Raw genomic sequence first — 18127 nt, 5'->3', positions numbered from 1 at the left:
GCTGAACAACCTCTCCCACGCACACAAATTACCTCAGTTAAAGTAATGAAGAAAAGCCTGCAAACCATGGACAACCAATCAGTTGAGAGGGCAACTACAGTTAATCTTGTTAATTTAATGAACAGAGAAAACCCAAAAGTCAATGGCAGAGTATAAAGGAGTTTTCACAAATTAGAAATTCTAAGGAGACAATACAGGTTAAGTCCACGGGCTGTTAATTTAAGCTGTTGTGTTTTTATTTTTTTTTAATTGAAACATAATTAAAATAATTTTATTTAGGTAAGATGACTTTCTGAGGAAAAAGTAACATCCTCAGTGTAGATGCAGCCTCACCTGTCTTTTGTAGGTTTCTAGCTGGGCACGAGCTGCATTGGCTTTCTTCAGTTCATCCTCCAGACTGACTGTATTGTGCATATACATCATATTCGTTTCTTGCAGAGATTTGACTTGTCTGCGGAAGTCATTCAGATCCTGTAGCTTTTTACGATACACTTCAACAGTTGATTCCAGCTTACTTGCCTTGTCTGCCGTACTCCTTAAAGTATAAACAGGAATTAGAAGAAAGAGTGTGCTTCTTCAAAAGATTAAAAAAGGCTGAATTCTACTTTCATGCACATTGAAGCTATTTTCAAGGGGAGATGGCAATGTGCTTAACAGCAGTTAAATCTTACTGCTTTATTTTACAATGCATAATCAATGCAAACTTGAATTATGCAAAGATTGCTTATGAAAACTAAAATCACCACAGGGTTTAGGTGGGAGTAAGACTGACACTCATATTCCAGAAGTAGAAGCAAGCGTTGGTATGTCAAATGTATCTAGCAGATTCTGTGGGGTGCATTGTAAACGCAGCACAACATCCTGCGCTAGATAGTACTCAGTAAGGAAAAAAAACACGCAGATGTTCTCATTGTGGGGTCATACATAATTCTACACAATTAGAACATAACTGCACTATGAAAATGATCATTAGCATAGATGACCACATATTACCAGCTGATCATTAACACAAATCTACATGGTAAGAAAATATTCCGATCACAAATACACATTAATTTCAATATTTGTGTTTAATATCTGCCATCTCATATCACTAGAAGCTAGTGCAAAGACATTATGGAAGAAAATCTATAGTTAAGATTTGTTTCAGATGTTATTTAAGAACCACTGTAAGTTAAACACCTGAAACCATGTTTGTTTCCATGTTTTACTCACACTATTTTATGAATAGCAGACCTGCTTTTCAATATGATCTGCTTTGGATATTTCTTGGGTGGAATTTTATTCTCATCAAGCTTGTGTTTTCACCTTCATTTTGTTCATCATGTTATTAACTTAAACTTAGCCAAGAATGCAGACACTAAAAGTTACGTTGAAGTTCTAGCTGCATATATGCTTTTGTACATTAGAAAAGGCAGCCCCTTGCAAAAACCATGTCCCCTTAATAAGAATGCACACACACTCTCCCATAAAAATTTCTTAATTCTTGCAGAACTTCACCTTCCATCCCACATGAAGAACGATTTCTGTATTCATCAATCCTGCTTTACGGAACAATTCCTTGTTGCTATTCTTATGCAAACAATAGAGGTTATGCCTGTACTCCATCTCTGCTTTTTCAGAGGGTTATCTTCCAACATTTATTTTGGATCTCAATCAGATAAGAGCTATCTGCAGAAGTAACGGCTCTGAAAAAAAATCTTGTTAAATACAAAGCCTTTGATTTAATCATTAAATCCTCCTAACGTGTGTGAGGAGCTACCTCTCTAACATACCTAAGAATATCATTTTCATCTTTCAAGGTTCTAGATTCTTCTGCCAAAGAGGTTAGTTCATTGTTTCTATGTTGCAGTTCAATCAGTTGTTTTTCTAGGTCTTCACAATGGACACGATAATCATCTTTTGCAGCTTCAAGCCTACCAGATCAAGAACAGGAACTCTGTTAGGAACTCATTGTTATTACACATTTTTCATTTAGTGCTAGAACTATGAAAAGCAAGACAAAAGAAACCGATTGACTTAAGCAGCCAGAAAACAGTAGTGTAAGGATGGAACATTTTGTCCACCTGTTAAATCATAATGTAATGTATGCTGCAAATTTACCATATAAATATTGAGAGATAACATGCAAAGTGATTTCTCTCACTTGGAGAAAGATAAATATGTACAAGAAATCAGTGAAGTAAAGAAATAGTGGTTGGGGGCAGAGTGGCTTAGGGGTTTGTTTTACTTACAAGGAAATCACTTTGGCACGCATTGTCTACCTTCCATCACATTTTCTGAAGTGTCAAATGGCTACTATGGCAATTATAAAGTAATAATATCTACAATTAACAGTTACTTTTTAAAGGTAAGGATTGTCATTAAAATATGTTTATACAGTACTAGAAAGTTTTTCTAGAAAAAGACATTGAGGTGGAAAATCCTGAAAGAGTACCAGAAATTCTCAGGATATATTTGACATGACAAGTGAGGGATTTCTGAGAGAAATCATTCCATACCTGAAGTTTTCTTCTTGCAGTTGTTCCAGCTGCAACTGTGCATGAAAATACTTCTTTGCAACCACAGTATTTGGATCATCAATAGAGTCATCTAAGTGCTCTAGCCTGTCATTCATAATCTCATTTTCTGACACCAAGCTGTTTCTTTCATCCTGGAGGGCAGCCACCTGGTGCAGATAAAACAGCGTCAACATTGTCAGACCTGTCCAGCTGGGAAGAACTGAAGCAAGAGAGCTGTACGTCACCAAATTAGTTTATGAAAAAGGTTGAGCATTTAGAAATTTTAGAATGTAATTTACATAAGCATACTCGAGCATACAGATGCTTTAGTGAATGACAGTTATGAAGCACTAGAGGAAAAGTCCCTCTACAAACAGACAAATTTTTGGAACCACAGTAATGGCAGACAATGTGATATGGAGAGAAACTGGCGCTTTCATTCAAAAGGATACCATGGACACCATACAAAAAACTGTACGGATCGGTGCAAAGGTGCTCTCCATCTTGCTGGTACTTCACAATCAGCAGCAGGATGGCGTTGGGCAGCACACTAACACAGCACTGCCGTGCGCTCAGCACGGAATGGTCGCGCAAGAAGCGGTTTCAGGCGCCATAAGCCAGTAAGCACACACGCAAAAAAAACCTCAACAGCTTCATATAGAGCATGCATTTCTTGCAACTATCAAACAAGTTTAATATTGGAAGTGTTCACAGCTTAAGCAAATGAGAATACAACACTTCATTGAAACAGTAAGTGTCATTAACAGCCATAAAAACGGGAAAAGATTAAGAGGATAGAACCTTTAAAGGTTTTCTAGTGAAAGCTGTTGTGTTAATTTTAACATCCTGTCAAACATAAGAGCATGTAGCGTGTGTTAGTTAACTGGCATTTAAACAGGGACAATATGCTTTTTGGGTTATATTTTCCTGAATCATAAAGAAAACCTACCTTTCTTTTACTCTTGGAAAATATCAAGGAAGACTGAGACCTTACAAGTGAATTTATTAAGAATTAGTTTAAATAAGAAGCATCAGTCAATATTATGGCTTCAAAGAAATAAAATTTTAAAAAAATATAATGGTGACATGATTAAACATCAGATATAACCGAGAGTATGCAATATTAAGAAACAGTTTGTGATCATCATTTACAAATCTGTCAAACTGATGTAAAAAACGAAGTAGTAATTAATCTACCACTTCATCAGAATGCGGCTTTCTAGGTTCTCTCCTTTTTTCATACCAGATGTCACTTGACTATCCACATGCACACTCCAACACCCATGAGTAGAGGGCATATCTGAGCTTTGCTACTACTTCCTCTTCAAGGTTCACCCTCTCATTAAACATGCACAACATTCACACTTTTGGCATAATGTTCAAATAACAGCCTCAGATTAAGAAAATCCTATCACGCAACTCAGAGCAAGTTTTTAATCTTTTCTCAGTTTCTTTATGATAGCTTTCTCTTCTTTTCTATTATTTGAACATAACGGAAGTTGTGTCAAAGTCAGCACAAATTATGAAGAGATATTTTAAAAACACCTCCCAGTATTAAAGAGTTATGGTGTCATTAACTCATCTGTGTATACTCAGCACTACCTTTCCCTGGAACACCTTTCATGCCTTCATCTGGCCCACCACTATGTAAAAGCAACTGGTTTTCTGTAACGTATCACTAATGAATACAGAAATCTCAGAAGAGAAGTTTGTGGGAGACAAGACAAACCTGGGCCTTCTCTATTGAGACAAGTTAATTCTCCTAATGGAAGCAGAAAGTGCAAGTGAATTGTTATCCCAGCATGCTTAGAAGTGAAGCTTTTGAACAGTGAACACTCTTTTTGAAGTTTAACAACTGTAATCTGCGAGTTCAGCTGCCAAATCAATCCTCTTGCCCATTTAAAAGAAATCATTTTCTCCTGCAGATTCTGCTCAAGTATTTCTAGATCTCTGCTTTCACTAGGAAGCCTTACTACTGCCTCAAGAAGAAATAAAAGTATCAATTCAATTTTAACAACTTCCTGGGAATGAGCTGCTTTATATGTGAGTATTCTACTTTTTCAGTCATCACTACCTTTAAGAAATGTAAAACTGGGTTCTGGTTTTGTGGTGTTTGGTTTTTTCTATGTCACCCATTGTGGTTTTTTTGGAGATGGCACCCAAATGTTCTCTTTGCACGGGTTCAAACCTGAGATAAACTGCCTTAACAGGTAAACCTCTTCCTATTCTCAGATTTTAGTCCATAAAAGAGAAATCAGACTTTGAGATAACAAATGGATTTTTTTTCTTTTCCTTCAAAAAGTTGATTTTAAATGCAAGTTCCTGATTGTTATGAAATCCTCTCTCCTCTTTCTAAAAAGTGACTTGAATAACTTTTATATCCATTAAAAACAAAAGTAGGCCTATTATCAGTGAGGTCTGAAAACATCTGCAAGGAGTTATTAATTTCCACTATTTTTATTTCCTGAAATATCCTCCATATCACAAATGTGTACAACAGAAGGTTAGCAAATTTTTAATACACTTCAAATTTTAGTCTTTCATCAGCTCCTAGTGAAAACAGCACCACTTTCCTATAGTTAATTCTAAAGACTGATGATTACATTAACTGGATTTTTTGAACACAGTTCATAAGACGAGAGGAAGCAGTGATTAAAAATGAAATGGTCAGTTTTTAAAGCCATGATAATATTGTTTTGATGGTTACCTGCTACTAAGGCTAAACGCAACGCTAGGAGACCAAACCACCTTCCAATTAGCAGTTGGCACAGGACCTCAGCTTACAGTAATTGCATTTTGGAGTACAGAATGATTGCTCTCCTCCCCACAAACAGCTAAGAATTCTCATAGAAACTTACAGAAATGCAAAATTGCCTTTGCCCTTCAGAATTTCTGCATCTTAATAGCAGCACCACTACATATTGAAAAAAATAAGCAGCTTGCTGTTTCTTACCTGTAGATCTAGTTCTTGACATCGTTGTGCCAACTCTTCTTTTTCTGCTAGTGCTTCCTGAAGATCTTCCAAAGCTTTTTTAAGCTTTTAAAAAATAAGATAGTCAATCATTCTGGCCCATATCCAAAGTAGTCAAGAGTTCTAGCTTCCAAAATGTCTCAACTGGTTGTACCATTTTTTTTATGAAGGAAGTTAGCTGCACTCACTGACACAGAAACCCATATATATACTGTTAGATCAGGATCTCTGTTCATTTCAGCTGCATTTTAAATGTCTACCACATGGAATAAGTGCATTATTGAGTAACGTCCAGATTTAACACAACATCTTAGGCTACAAGCATGACAAACCAAACACAGGAATACTCATGTTCTCACAACTTTAAAATCCTTGCATATTAAATCAAATGGCCTTTGAGGGGCAGGTGCTTTTACAGACAACTTCATTTTATGTGCAACATCCGTAGTGTTCAGGTTATCAAGGATTTTCAACATCCCTAAAAAAAGAAGAACCTGAAGTGTTTGGCCTGAAATGGCTGAGCCTTGATGTACCCCTAGCTCTTCTTGAGGTTTGCACTGGCCAGTTTTATACCATCCAGGAAGATGACATAGCAGTCACTGCACTGTTTTTAAAGGAGCTATAAAATAGCTTAATTAGCACTGAAAAATAGCATTACTTTACTGTATATTCTCTGCCTACATTAGTATGTTGCTCTGCATTTTGTGAACCAGTATGCTTTAATCGGATTAGCTCCAAGTGGCAAATAGACCAAGCAGTTTGTGCAGATAAAAACCAATCCAAACCCAAAATCTCAACAATGAATCGTACTCTTTTGTTTTCTAACTTTTAGGACTGGAGAGGAAGAGCAGCCCTCATCTTTATTTAAGGATGGCGAGATACCAATTTATTGTTCAATAATTTGTTAGCAACAAATATTAGGCAGTTACCTGCTGTTCCATTTCACTTGATGCATCACTTGTGGAAGGACCCGTTGTTTCCTTGCTCATGAGCTACAGAAAGAGCCCACAGGAAAAGAGGGTTAAATCAGAGGTTAAATATCTCTAAATTCACAGTCTGAGTAACAATTGTATTTAGCACTATGTCCTTGCATCCCTTCAACATATCAAAACAGATTAATAATAAAAATAATAATGCAAAACCACCTCGTGGTTCATAAAGGCTTTAAACAAATCCAGAATGACTTTTTTTACCTTCCTCACTTCCCAAATTAATCAAGTTACAAGTAACATCTTATTGGATGAACCTGTGATCTGTTGAAGTTATTGCTGCCCCCTAGTTAAGTTAAAACAAGTGAAGTCCTGTCCTCTGGTTCACTAACTAATTTAAAAGTTATCACACTTCTTCCTGTCTTGTTAATTGCCACTAAGCAAACAATGGCAACATTAACACAGCCCTCACTGATCTCCAGTACAACGATGTATGCAGTGAGTTTGCCAACAACTAAAGGGCTTTACTTCTTACTCAGGAATTACAGTATTATTTATAGACCTTCTCCAGATCTTTGCTTGGATGAAAGGATTCACAAACATCAACAAATGGAAATTTGTCTTCTCAACTGACAGCATTAGGCTATGAATTATTACTCACCTCTTGAATGGCAGTCATGACAACATGTTGAACAGACTCTTCAAGGGTCATGATCTTCTCTATGTGTTCTGTGAAAAAGAATTTGTAGTGACTCCTGGCAATGTTCACTTTAATGGCCTGAGTAACATGACATACCATTTGCACAAAGATCCGGAAGAAACTGTTCCTACAAAGCCCCTTCAGAACAGATAGTGCTCTTTATACAGAGCACAACTGTTAACCAACAAAATTATTATCCAATAATATAGTAGATATGTGTAAGAGATTATAATCTCTTCAAGGAACTCAACTAATTCAATCTCGAGCCTCTGCAGATAAATAAAACACATTAAATAATGTGCTTGATTTGCATTTGAATAGTAAGTTTTGGGTCTTGGTACATACTTGAACAAGCATGAATAATCCATACACCCTTCAGATTATCTTTTTAAATCCACCTCGAGCAAAGTTTGAGTTTTATTCACAGACATTTCCCATAGACTTGGTACATTTCAGTGAACTCCACTTTGAGAACAGGCATGCACCACAGAGACTTTTTTGATACATAAGAAAGAAAACTTTCTACATCTCTTCCACTTTAACACTCCCCTGAGGCAGTCTGGTGGCTGCTGAACATATTAAGGTAACGTGTACCTTGTTTCCTTTCACAGTTGACTGCACAACCCAAAATAAGCTGTAGAAGCCTGCCCAGTTCAGTGGGATCCGAGCTCTCTGATATCCGGTTTAAGTCTGGAATAAGCTCTTCTGAAATCTGCTGACCCAGGAACTAGAAAGAAAGGGGGGGGGGGGGGCGGGGGGAAGAGAAAAGAGAGAAAGTGGACTCCTGTCTTTTGTATAACACAGAAACCTGGTATCACATAAGAAATATGGACTCAGTATGTCATCCAGAGAAAATGGTCTATTCATAAAGTTTGTTACTGTAAAACTTGTGGAAGGGAAAGATCTTAAATATTAAATGAGGAGATATACACTAAAATATTGGCTTAGGACAGAGCACATAGATAGCAGTATCAGATCAGGAAATCTGAAGATGCCCAGACACAGATGTCCTTAACTCATCTGTTAGAGGGCTTCATACATGGAACCCAGATTTCACACACCGAGCCTCTCTTGGGCCGGCAAAGACCCTGCCCAATGTCTGTCTCCAGCCCTCAGTGCCAATGTGTGTTTGGGGAAGGGGCACTCGATCCACTGCAGCCAAAGACCTTTCCCATACTTGGAACCCCAGATTTGTCTCTGAATATACCTACATTTAATCTAAAGTAGACAGCATTAAAATAATACACACAAAACACCTATCAATTATTTAGTGAAATGAAGTTAGGCACTTTAGTAAGAGTTCCATAAAACTGTCCTGGCAAAACCCACAAGTTTTGAAAGCCAATTAACTGGTGGTTTAGTTACCTGACTACTTACACAAGAAAAAGCAGAGTAGTACATTAAAAGTTGTTGGGCCAGACCACAAACATGAGAGAATTAATTTATTTTATCAACATAAGAAAAAAGGAATTAAAAATGCTTCTAAATTCAGTTCCTCCCCAAGCCTTCAAAAATCTCCTCAGAAGCCTGAAGAAGTTCTACTTCTGGGCTGGCCAGAGCGCCCCAGTCCTGGCAATACAGAAGGGCCCAGCACCTGATAACACAACTAATCCCAGATGAGACCAGGAAGCCAGAAGATGATCTGGCAAGTTTTTCTAGATAATACCCTTTATATAACAGTAATCAAGCACCATGCAAAACTCAGCCTTTTTTTTTTTTAATTCAAAATTCAGCACCATTTAATTGCTACTATACTCACCTTGCATAAGAGAACATACTATAATTTTTACTATGTCCAGGGGATTTGTAACTTATCTCCCAGCTTCCAAGCAAGTATCATCAAACCTAGACTAGGGTTGTGAAATCTGTTGTGTAGAAAAGGATTAAAACTTCACTACACAGGAGCAAATAAGAATGTACACACACAAGTCAACAGGATTCTGCACCTCAGTCCTTATAACATTCACCTGGGCAATGACGCAGACATGGTTTCCAGATTATACTCCAAGAGTCTTACCTAAAAGACACTTACTCAAATTAATTTTATGTTCACTCAGGCCTCCCACTTAACCAGGTAATTATCATATACTTTCTGCCAAAAGAAAAATCCTTAAAATAAATTACTTTGCCAAGAGAAAGAATAATCACACCTAGGTGAAGGAGGACAATAATCATAATGTTTAATGATCAGAACAACAACAAAAAAAGTGCTGCTTTTTCCTTACCTCATGATAGTAGTCCATAATTCCTTGCAGTATCTTCTTTAGATTACTGGACTAATTGTTGCACATGAAAGATAAGGTTATAGGCTTTTGTTAAAATTCTTAATTTTGCTGAAATAAAATAATATTCTATAATAATATGCTCACAGAGCAGCTCTATCAGAGGACCTTGTAATGACGGGGAAGAGAAATATCACAAGAGAAAATTCTCATGCAGCAATGCTGGAAGGCACTTAAACCATCAACAGACAGTTCAAGTTACTTTAAAAGAACCTAAGAAGTCTGAGCTTAATTCTATAGGTTTTGGACTGCAAGATATTCTCAGGACAGACACAATATCCAACCCCACAGACTTTCACTAACTCCAGTTTAGAATACCTTTATCCTCCAGTTGTCACCGACATCATCCTTAATGCGATTTAGCCAAGATGCATCAAACCAAGCAACATCTCTGAAACAAAATTAAATGGTTAAACATCAATAAACACACAAATAAGATACCAGATTCCCAGCATTAAATCATCAGCTGTTTGACTACAGTATCTGCTGACACAAATTCCTGGAGATTGCAAGTTATCCCTATGTCACAGGAAATGTCTATCCTGACAGCTGAATTAAGACATCACCTTCTGGGGCAGGAAGAATTTTTGTACATGCTTGAGCTTGCTACAGCTGGGAACACAAGGATGTGAAAGCCTTTGTCATGCTGAATGTTTATACCTCACAAAGTGATCATAATGCTGTACAAAAATGTCCCTTTTTGACCAGTGTTGACATTAAGCTTTGTATCTAGCCTCATACACTCAGATTTTCCAACATTCACTACAATTCAAAATAATTTATCAAGGTAAAAAAAAAAAAGCATTTTAAACTGCTGGTGTTTCATATTTTTGTATGCCTTTGCTTCCCCTGGGCAGAAATATATAAACAAGGATGAGATGCTCAGGGAGGTGTTTACACACACTGAGCTGCCAAAGCACTACAATCACAGCAGATCTAACAATGTCTTAACTTTCACTCCAGACTGGTCATTCACTGGTCTCAAAGCACCTAAAAAAACCCAATTATTACCCCCATCTGCATATCAGCTAACTTGGTTGTAAAGAAGTTTGCCCAAAGCCACAAACACATGGGAAGTGATTGTCAGCAAATCTTCACTAGGTGATCCTAAACCAATTCTTCCCAAGGGTGAGCTTTGTCTTTACACAGCACATCCAAAACCTTTTCGAGCAGACAGGGGAGTTTCTGAGTCTGGGCTTTTTGTTGTTGTCCTTTTGTTTGTTTGGGAGGTGGTGTCTGTTCTAAGTAATTTCTTAGTAATCAAACATACGGTTTGAGCAGGAGGCGGTAATTCAGACTTCTCTTTTATTATCTGAGCCAACAACAACAATGAAATCACAGTGATAAACTTGTAGCATGATACCCTTTCAATAAAACTCATGTTATGACCCTCTGAAGTCACTACAAATTTTAGAACTAGTGTGTTATGCAACCCAGTACCATTTGTCACCATACCAATAAAATAGGAATGATTTTGCTTTTGATTAGCCCACTATTGTTTTTTAATAATAACATTACCATTGAATTTTCATGGGGGGGGGAGGGGGGGAGGATATCACACTCTTGTCCAATTATCCCCAAACATGAATTTAATACTACAGTATTAGAACATCTCCTCCTATCATATTATTATTCAGCTATTATATCATCCCCAAAACAGTATCAAGGTATATTTTATCTTCTGCTACAAACTGTCTGCTCTATGTTTCTATCTAACTGCACAAAAAAACTTCAGGTGGGAGAAAGCAACTGTGCACGTCAAACACAAAAACCCCAAGAAATTAAATACCTCTTCTTTGAACTTAAGTATCAACTTACATTTGGTGAAGTACCTGCGCCATGGCAACCCCATTAGTCAAGTCCTGAACATCTCTGCAAGGTGCAGCAGTATGGAATGTCTGCAACTAAAAGAGGGAAAAACATTGTGTTTCTCACTCAGTAGACAGGTACAGGAAATTAGTTATCATTTTCCTTTTCCTCTTTGAGGCACAAGCATTTAGCAAGATGTCTTCTGCTTGAAGCAGCTGAAATCCTTTTTGAACTAGTTGGTTTTTAAGCCAACCCAATTATCTCAATGCTTGCACTGTTGATTATGACTAGTAGTTTAAAAAGTATTACCGTGTGTTTTTGTTTTGGTTTGGTTTTTTCATGCTAGTCCTTTGGAATACTAACTTGGGAAGCTAAAGTCATATTTATCCATCCCTCAAATTATGTTGGATTGCTTAGTTCTGAACACATAACTACCTAAACAAAATGTGGTATCAGAAGAAGGGGCAAAAGTTGAGGGGTGAGGGGAAGAAATCCAGTCTTTTACTACAGTAAGTTAGTTACAGTTAGTAAGAGAAGTCATGACACCAGCAGAGACCCCTGAAATTATCCAAGGGTTAAGACTGGGAGAAAATTATGCAAAAATAGCGGAAAACACAGTTGTTTGAGAGCTACTGCACACTTTAAGGATATGAAGACAGCTGAAAGAGACTGAACCGTGTCCTGTGAGCTGGCTACATACTTCCTTGCAATTCAGAAATTCCAAAATTATTCTAAAGATGTTCCTACTTAAATATACAACTTCAAAATACTGCTATTAAACCAAAGAAACTACTATAACCTCAAGTGATACATATTTTCCTGGTAATCATATGCTACTTGTATATTATTCCTGGTATTTATATTTAATATAGATACATATTTTGCCATTATTTTCCAAGTGCCACACAACCTAGTATTTAAACACACGGCTGGATGCAGTTTTACTCCATCTACATATTTCTGTCTAAAGATTACGCAACAAAGCCCCAGTTTTTACTCTTCTCCTCTACTACAAAACCAGATTATGATGGAAGCATTTTATATTGAGTTGCCTGATCTACCCTATATGAATTGCTATATTCAATCTTTGTATCCTAACTGATGCTTCCAGGCACAAGTACAATTAAAGTCCCTTTGTAATAGGGCTACAAACAAGATGCAACTCTCATCCTAAAGAAAAGAGTTTTGCAGCTAGCTTCTCCAAAAGCAACTCAAATGACATTAATATCTTCAACACATGTGCATCCCTACAGAGCACTACAATAACACCCAGCAGACAGCTCCATACACAATAACCAAGAACCCCATCATCAACCTGAAATATAATACTAGTTTATTATACATCCATAGGCAGCTCTCCTGCTGCCCTGCTAATTTCTGCCTGCAATTCTGACTGCTTCATGTATAAAGCCTTAAAACATGGAGGTATCCAGGTGCTCAGATAACCCCACAGACTATAAAAAGTGACTGCAAACTCTGCAAAATACTCCATCAGGCTCCAGGAACTTGTGTCTTGGAGAACCCCCAGAGCACAGATGGTACATTTCTATTTAAAACAGCCCTCAGTCAAGTTTTATTCCATGAACTTGGCTGAGGGACTTTTTGCAGCCACAGACTCAGCATCCAGACATTCTGCAGGATATTCCCTCTTGTCAGAGTTTGTCACCTGCTGCCTTCACCTCAGCTCCCCTGCTTCCTGTGCAGATGGTGAACAGACTGTTCCCCAGATGCCTTCTCCAGGAGCTCAAGTCCTACTGACCCTTACCATATCTACCTCCTGCCACTGTGTCTTGCCCAGGACCAACATTCCTCATCTATTTAACCAATTCTCGCATGGAAGCTCTTCCGCACTTCCCATGAGGATAGTAACTTTTAGTTTTTTGGTTTTCCTGCATTTAAAGTCTGTAGGATGGGATTACCTCAATGTTCACAATGTTTCTGCATTTTTGATATTGTGTATTTTTTCAAAACTATCCCCAAGTTATATCTAACATTCTGACAGAATTAGATATTATAATTGCAATATTTTATTTCCCAAAAAAAAAAATCAGCTCAAAGCTAACAATTCTAGGTCAGAGCGCCATCTCCACATGCATGTCAGTTCATCACTTGGTTACTCCAGAAAATAAGAGCTCATCAGCAGTTCTTTTAAGTTCATCCTTCTTTATGATTATGAATAAAATAGAAAGGGGAAAGTTTGCTGTTAATACCATTAGAAAATGTACATGTTGAACAGAATAGAAGCAAGAACAGATCCTTATCTCTGTCCACTGAAAACTGACTTCTTAGACTTACTCTGTTTACAAAGTCATAAATTACCTGTCCATTCCTGAGAGGGCTTTCCCAAACATCCTGTGAAACTTAAGCTTTTTCAGAGGCCACTGAATGACCTTGTCAAGTGTGTTTAGGAAAAGGAGATACTTAGACCAGAATGGTGGAAAAGCAGTTTCTAGCTGGCGGAATTTGAGGCAGTTATGTCCATTCTGTTTATAAAGAGTCATCATATGCTCTGAATATTCATTTGCTTGCTTCAGAAAGAATCTCATTGAGCCGAGAAGATAAAAATATGCAGAGCAGGGAGGGTAATTTTTTTTTTTTTTTCCAATTAAAGTATGTTTTCAATCCTGTGTTACAGCAAGCGAGAAGCTAGTAATCCCTGGTAGATTACATAAAAGATTAAGTAGAACGCCACAAACTGAAGCGGCTGTGACTGACAGCACTGGTTTCTAATACTATAGCAGCCTTAATGCCAATGCAAGAGCAGGCACGCAAGCTTATGAGTCAAGACTGAGCACAGCAAAATTCAGAGCTTTATGGCACAATATTGTGATGCTGCCATCTGGATATATCCTCTTGTAAATCAAAGAAACTGCTAAGTACAGGTACTACTATTTCATCCAAGCCTCTCAGAGCAGGCAAACAAAACCTTAGAAAACTTTGCGACATGCACACTGATTTTTAGGTATGCCAATATCCCCCAGAATAGACAGAGCTAATTAAAATTAAGCAAAAAAGCAGGACTGAGAGTCTTAGTTTCTCCATATATTTAAAAACTACATAAGCTCCTAGAAATAATTTCAGAGTAGTATTAATTATGGGTTTACCAAATCCTATGTCAGCTCAGTTACTTCCTCGACACATATTTTTAGTGTACTTACAAAAACAAAGGTAATGGGCATGGGGAGGAGGTTGGTAGAGGCAGCCATAGACTTAAGGACTATGTAGCACTCCTAATCTTTTTACAAATTTGATTAGTTTTACTAAATATAGCTTCAAGGACATGCAGAAGCATGTCCTTGTTTGTTTCACGAACCTAGTTTAAATGCACCCTGACGCTGCTATGAGAGGAGCAAATATTTTTCTCTCAGACATACAGCTACTATGCTCACAATACACATTTAAAAGTTTAACTCTATATCACATAACACTTAATGCATTTTCTCTGGATCTGCTGAAGGCTCTACGACCTAACAGCTGCAGATTAAACATGACTGTTCCCATTTTCCAGAAGAAATCAACCTATCCAACTCTTGGGGAAGGTATGCCTTCCATTTCATCCACACGATGTAGAGTTGAGGTTCTCCATTTTTATACCCAGATAACACATACTAGGGACAGACATTTTATAGAGTTAGTCAAAGATTTTAAAGTAACAACAAACATTCTCATTCTTAATCCCAGAATATTAATAGAATAACTCAGCCATTTAACATTACCAATGCTGCCAGTGCCAAACAGGGGTGCATCTATTGTGGAAAAAGCTTTCTGTTTAAGATGTCACCATGCATCTCATCTCTAGTGTGGAGACAAAGACAGAAGCAGCCTCTGAGCAGTACAGTACCAAAAGACATTCAAGAAGCTTTTGCTCTACTACAGTAAAGAAAATCCCTATTGTTGTGCCATCTAAACACAGAAGATACTACTGCACCGCTAGGCCTATTGCTGCTACTTATATCACTCCACTCCAACCCAGAGGCAGAAAATATTCAGGTTCACTTCATATATACTAACCCAAATCTGTCCTTCTGACTTAGAAAATCATTTCTGCAAAAGACTTGCGAGTTCAGTCTTAACAGATATTACTTCAGTCAATTTTCCTTGCAAACTCATATATTTCCCCTGTAATTTAATATAACTCCATTATGTTTTTCCTGTAACACCCTCAAAGCTTTAAATTCATTGACACCTGGGTTGCAGAACCAAGATAACATTTTTATTCCTGTTTTTTCTTCTCTAGCTAATGCAGGTTTTCTAATATAGAATTTGCTAAAATTAAAAAAAAAACAAACAAAAAACGAGATCTGGTAGCTGAACACAGAAATCATGAGCATGTCTTTGCTATGTTAATGAGTAAGTAAATTGAGAAATCTTTAGAACCAGAGTTACAGAACCCTCTTCTCTTCAGAACACTTCATTCCCCCCTGCCCAAATATGCTCAACTTCAGAAGATAATTTTTTTCTCTCTTCAGTCTGAAGTTCAAATTGAAAGCATGTTCTAAACATGTCCTAGAGTTAACAATCAGTTTCTTCTAAGCTGTAAACAAGGTCCAAAAAACCAGGGTGTTAAATGCCAAAACATTAATCTGCTGAGTGTTTTATACAAAACCTGAACACACAGAGTTAGATGTTCATTTACATTAATGACACTACACAAAGACCTTTCAGTTTAAGGCTAAAGTTCCATTAGCATTCTCTTTAGGATTCATTATTAAAAATGAGCATTAGGCTTAAAATATTTTAAGCAGGAATTGTAAAAATTATAAAAGAGTTCAACACTGCTGACAGGATTTAGAGACAGAGTTCAGGAATGCGCTGATTTATTTTTTAATTGAATCATGATGGGTTAATTCTTACATGACTACTGAGAGAAAAATACAAAGTTAAAGAGCCCAAACAAGAGAAAGAAAAGGACGCATAGACTAAATGACAAAATATCTCCAACTCCAGAGAGGTAAGTGTAAGACAATTGAAGTTCTAAAGACCAACAAAACATGGGGAGCATACAAGGTCACCAAAAGGAGGGAGGAAAATAAAGGAGGAAAATGGTTTTCGGTGATTTGTTACAGATTTTAACTCATTAAAACTGCTGTACTGCCACATGGAAAGTAAAAGGAAGACCCATTCTGGTAACTGTCACTATCACCTTTGCCAGTTTCATGACTAGATCTCCACAATGCTCCTAAAAAACATGCGCTTTCTCTGATTTACACTTCACACAGGCAAAACACCTACTATTTCTAGAGAAACTCTTCATGACAGAAAATTGTGGCCTTCTCTGCCAAGATGCAAGCAAGTGTTCTATTTAACACAGCTCACTCTCATCAGAAATATTGCATCTGCAAGACCAGACTGACAGACAATGAAGCAGAAGAAACTTGAAAATAACAAGGGATAAAAAGCAAGCAAGCCTAACTGATGAACAAGTATGTGCTTCTTGCACAGGCAACACCCACACCTAGGTGTGCTGCAACCGACTGTAATTAATGCTTTAACCAACTGAGAGCTGGGATGAAATGGTCTGAGGTTTCTGCTCCTGTCAACTCAATTCAAATTAATTGCGTATATTTCTTTCTATTGTTAACTACTGAGCAGTTTCCACATTAAAGGCACTGCTGGAGAACCACTGCTTTAGCCTATGGGATATTCAAAAGACCACATCTACACTTCAAGACTGTTTGCAAGAACGTTTCACTGGTTGTAAAAACACTCGTTTCTCGTGCAGGCCCCACTACTACAGCCATGCTTGTGTCCCAGCCTCCTCCAGTTTCTGCTCTCTTGCCGCTTAGGCAGCTCTCCCCCACTCAGAGCACCTGACAGGAGCCCCAGCCAGCGGGCTGCTCACCCCCCCGGCCGGGAGGCCGCCCCACAGAGCTGACGGGCCCGGCGACACAGCGGCCCAGCCCGCGGCCATCGTCCCCGTCACCATGGCAACGGCGCGGGGCCCACAGGTGCCCTCGTCCCGCTCCCCGCCGCCCAGCTCTGACAGAAAAGGCCCCTCTCCGCCGGCGAAGGCCGCTCCTGAGGGAGCCCCCCCACACCTCCTCAGGGACAGCGAGGAGGCGACACCGGGGGGAACGGGCGGCGGTGCCGCGTGGCGCGCAGGTGGGGAGGGATCCCCGCGCCACTCACCCAGAGAATGAGGCTGTCACAGAGCTGGGGGTCCGCCGGCTTCGCCTCCATGGCGGCGGCCTCTTCCCACCGCCGGCCGCCCCCGCTGAAAGCGGCTGCGTAAGCACCTGAAGCACCGAGCGCGCTTACGCCCAGCACTACGCGCACTGACGGGACGTGACAGGACACGACACCTCCGCGCGGGGGCGGATGCTGCGGGGACGTACACGTCAGCACGCGCCCATGCCTTCAAACGCCAGGAGCGGCAGCGGGTCTGACCAATCACGGAAGGGGGTGTAGCTATTCGGGCCAATCACGGGGGCATTCGTGACAGGCAGGGGCACGCCTCTCAATGGCGGTTTACCTCAGCCGTCGGCGCTGCTGTGCTCCGTGCGGTCTCTGGACGGGGTGTGGGCAAAGCGGGGACGTGTCACCTGCTTCTGGGGTGAAACGTGGCCCGAGGAGTCAGCGGGTACAGCCGCTACCTGCCCTCCGCGGCCCCAAGCCCGCGCAGGAGGCGCCGCTCCGTCCCAACATGGCGGCCGCTGCCTCCCGGCCGCGGCGCGCGCCGCCGCTTTTGGCGGTCACAGCCGCTGCCGCGGGCCGGGGACGTCACGGCGGGAAGAGCTGCTGCTGCGGGCCAGCTTGAGCAGTGCCTAAGCTGTAGATAGGCCAGTGCACCTGTACCAGCTACAAATGTTGCTTTCAGAGCAGGATACGGATTTTTTTTTTTTAAATACCAATGTTAAATTAGTCAAAACCCACTTCGTTTGCAGAGGTGAAGGATGGAAAGCGCTTACGTGCAAAGCTGATGAGTAACAATTGTA

The 18127-nt window shown here is 39.3% G+C and overlaps 1 protein-coding gene across 1 annotated transcript in view; it reads right to left on the bottom strand.

The window, feature by feature from the left end:
* HOOK1 (hook microtubule tethering protein 1) overlaps positions 1-17444 on the bottom strand; it is a 29829-nt gene extending 12385 nt beyond the window's left edge. The window contains exons 1-11 of the mRNA XM_065657123.1: positions 17322-17444; positions 11202-11287; positions 9702-9774; positions 9327-9377; positions 7696-7828; positions 7063-7130; positions 6402-6464; positions 5455-5538; positions 2502-2668; positions 1776-1916; positions 334-535 (exon numbers count right to left, since the gene is read on the bottom strand). Of these exons, the coding sequence (XP_065513195.1) occupies positions 334-535; positions 1776-1916; positions 2502-2668; positions 5455-5538; positions 6402-6464; positions 7063-7130; positions 7696-7828; positions 9327-9377; positions 9702-9774; positions 11202-11287; positions 17322-17372 (1119 nt within the window). The 5' untranslated portion in view covers positions 17373-17444. The remainder of the gene's footprint in view (positions 1-333; positions 536-1775; positions 1917-2501; positions 2669-5454; positions 5539-6401; positions 6465-7062; positions 7131-7695; positions 7829-9326; positions 9378-9701; positions 9775-11201; positions 11288-17321) is intronic.
* Between the last annotated feature and the right edge of the window lie 683 nt (positions 17445-18127).

This window comes from Caloenas nicobarica, chromosome Z (assembly GCF_036013445.1).
Source record: "Caloenas nicobarica isolate bCalNic1 chromosome Z, bCalNic1.hap1, whole genome shotgun sequence".
In the NCBI taxonomy this organism is placed as follows: Eukaryota; Metazoa; Chordata; class Aves; order Columbiformes; family Columbidae; genus Caloenas; species Caloenas nicobarica.
This window is presented reverse-complemented; position numbering and strand designations above follow the sequence as displayed.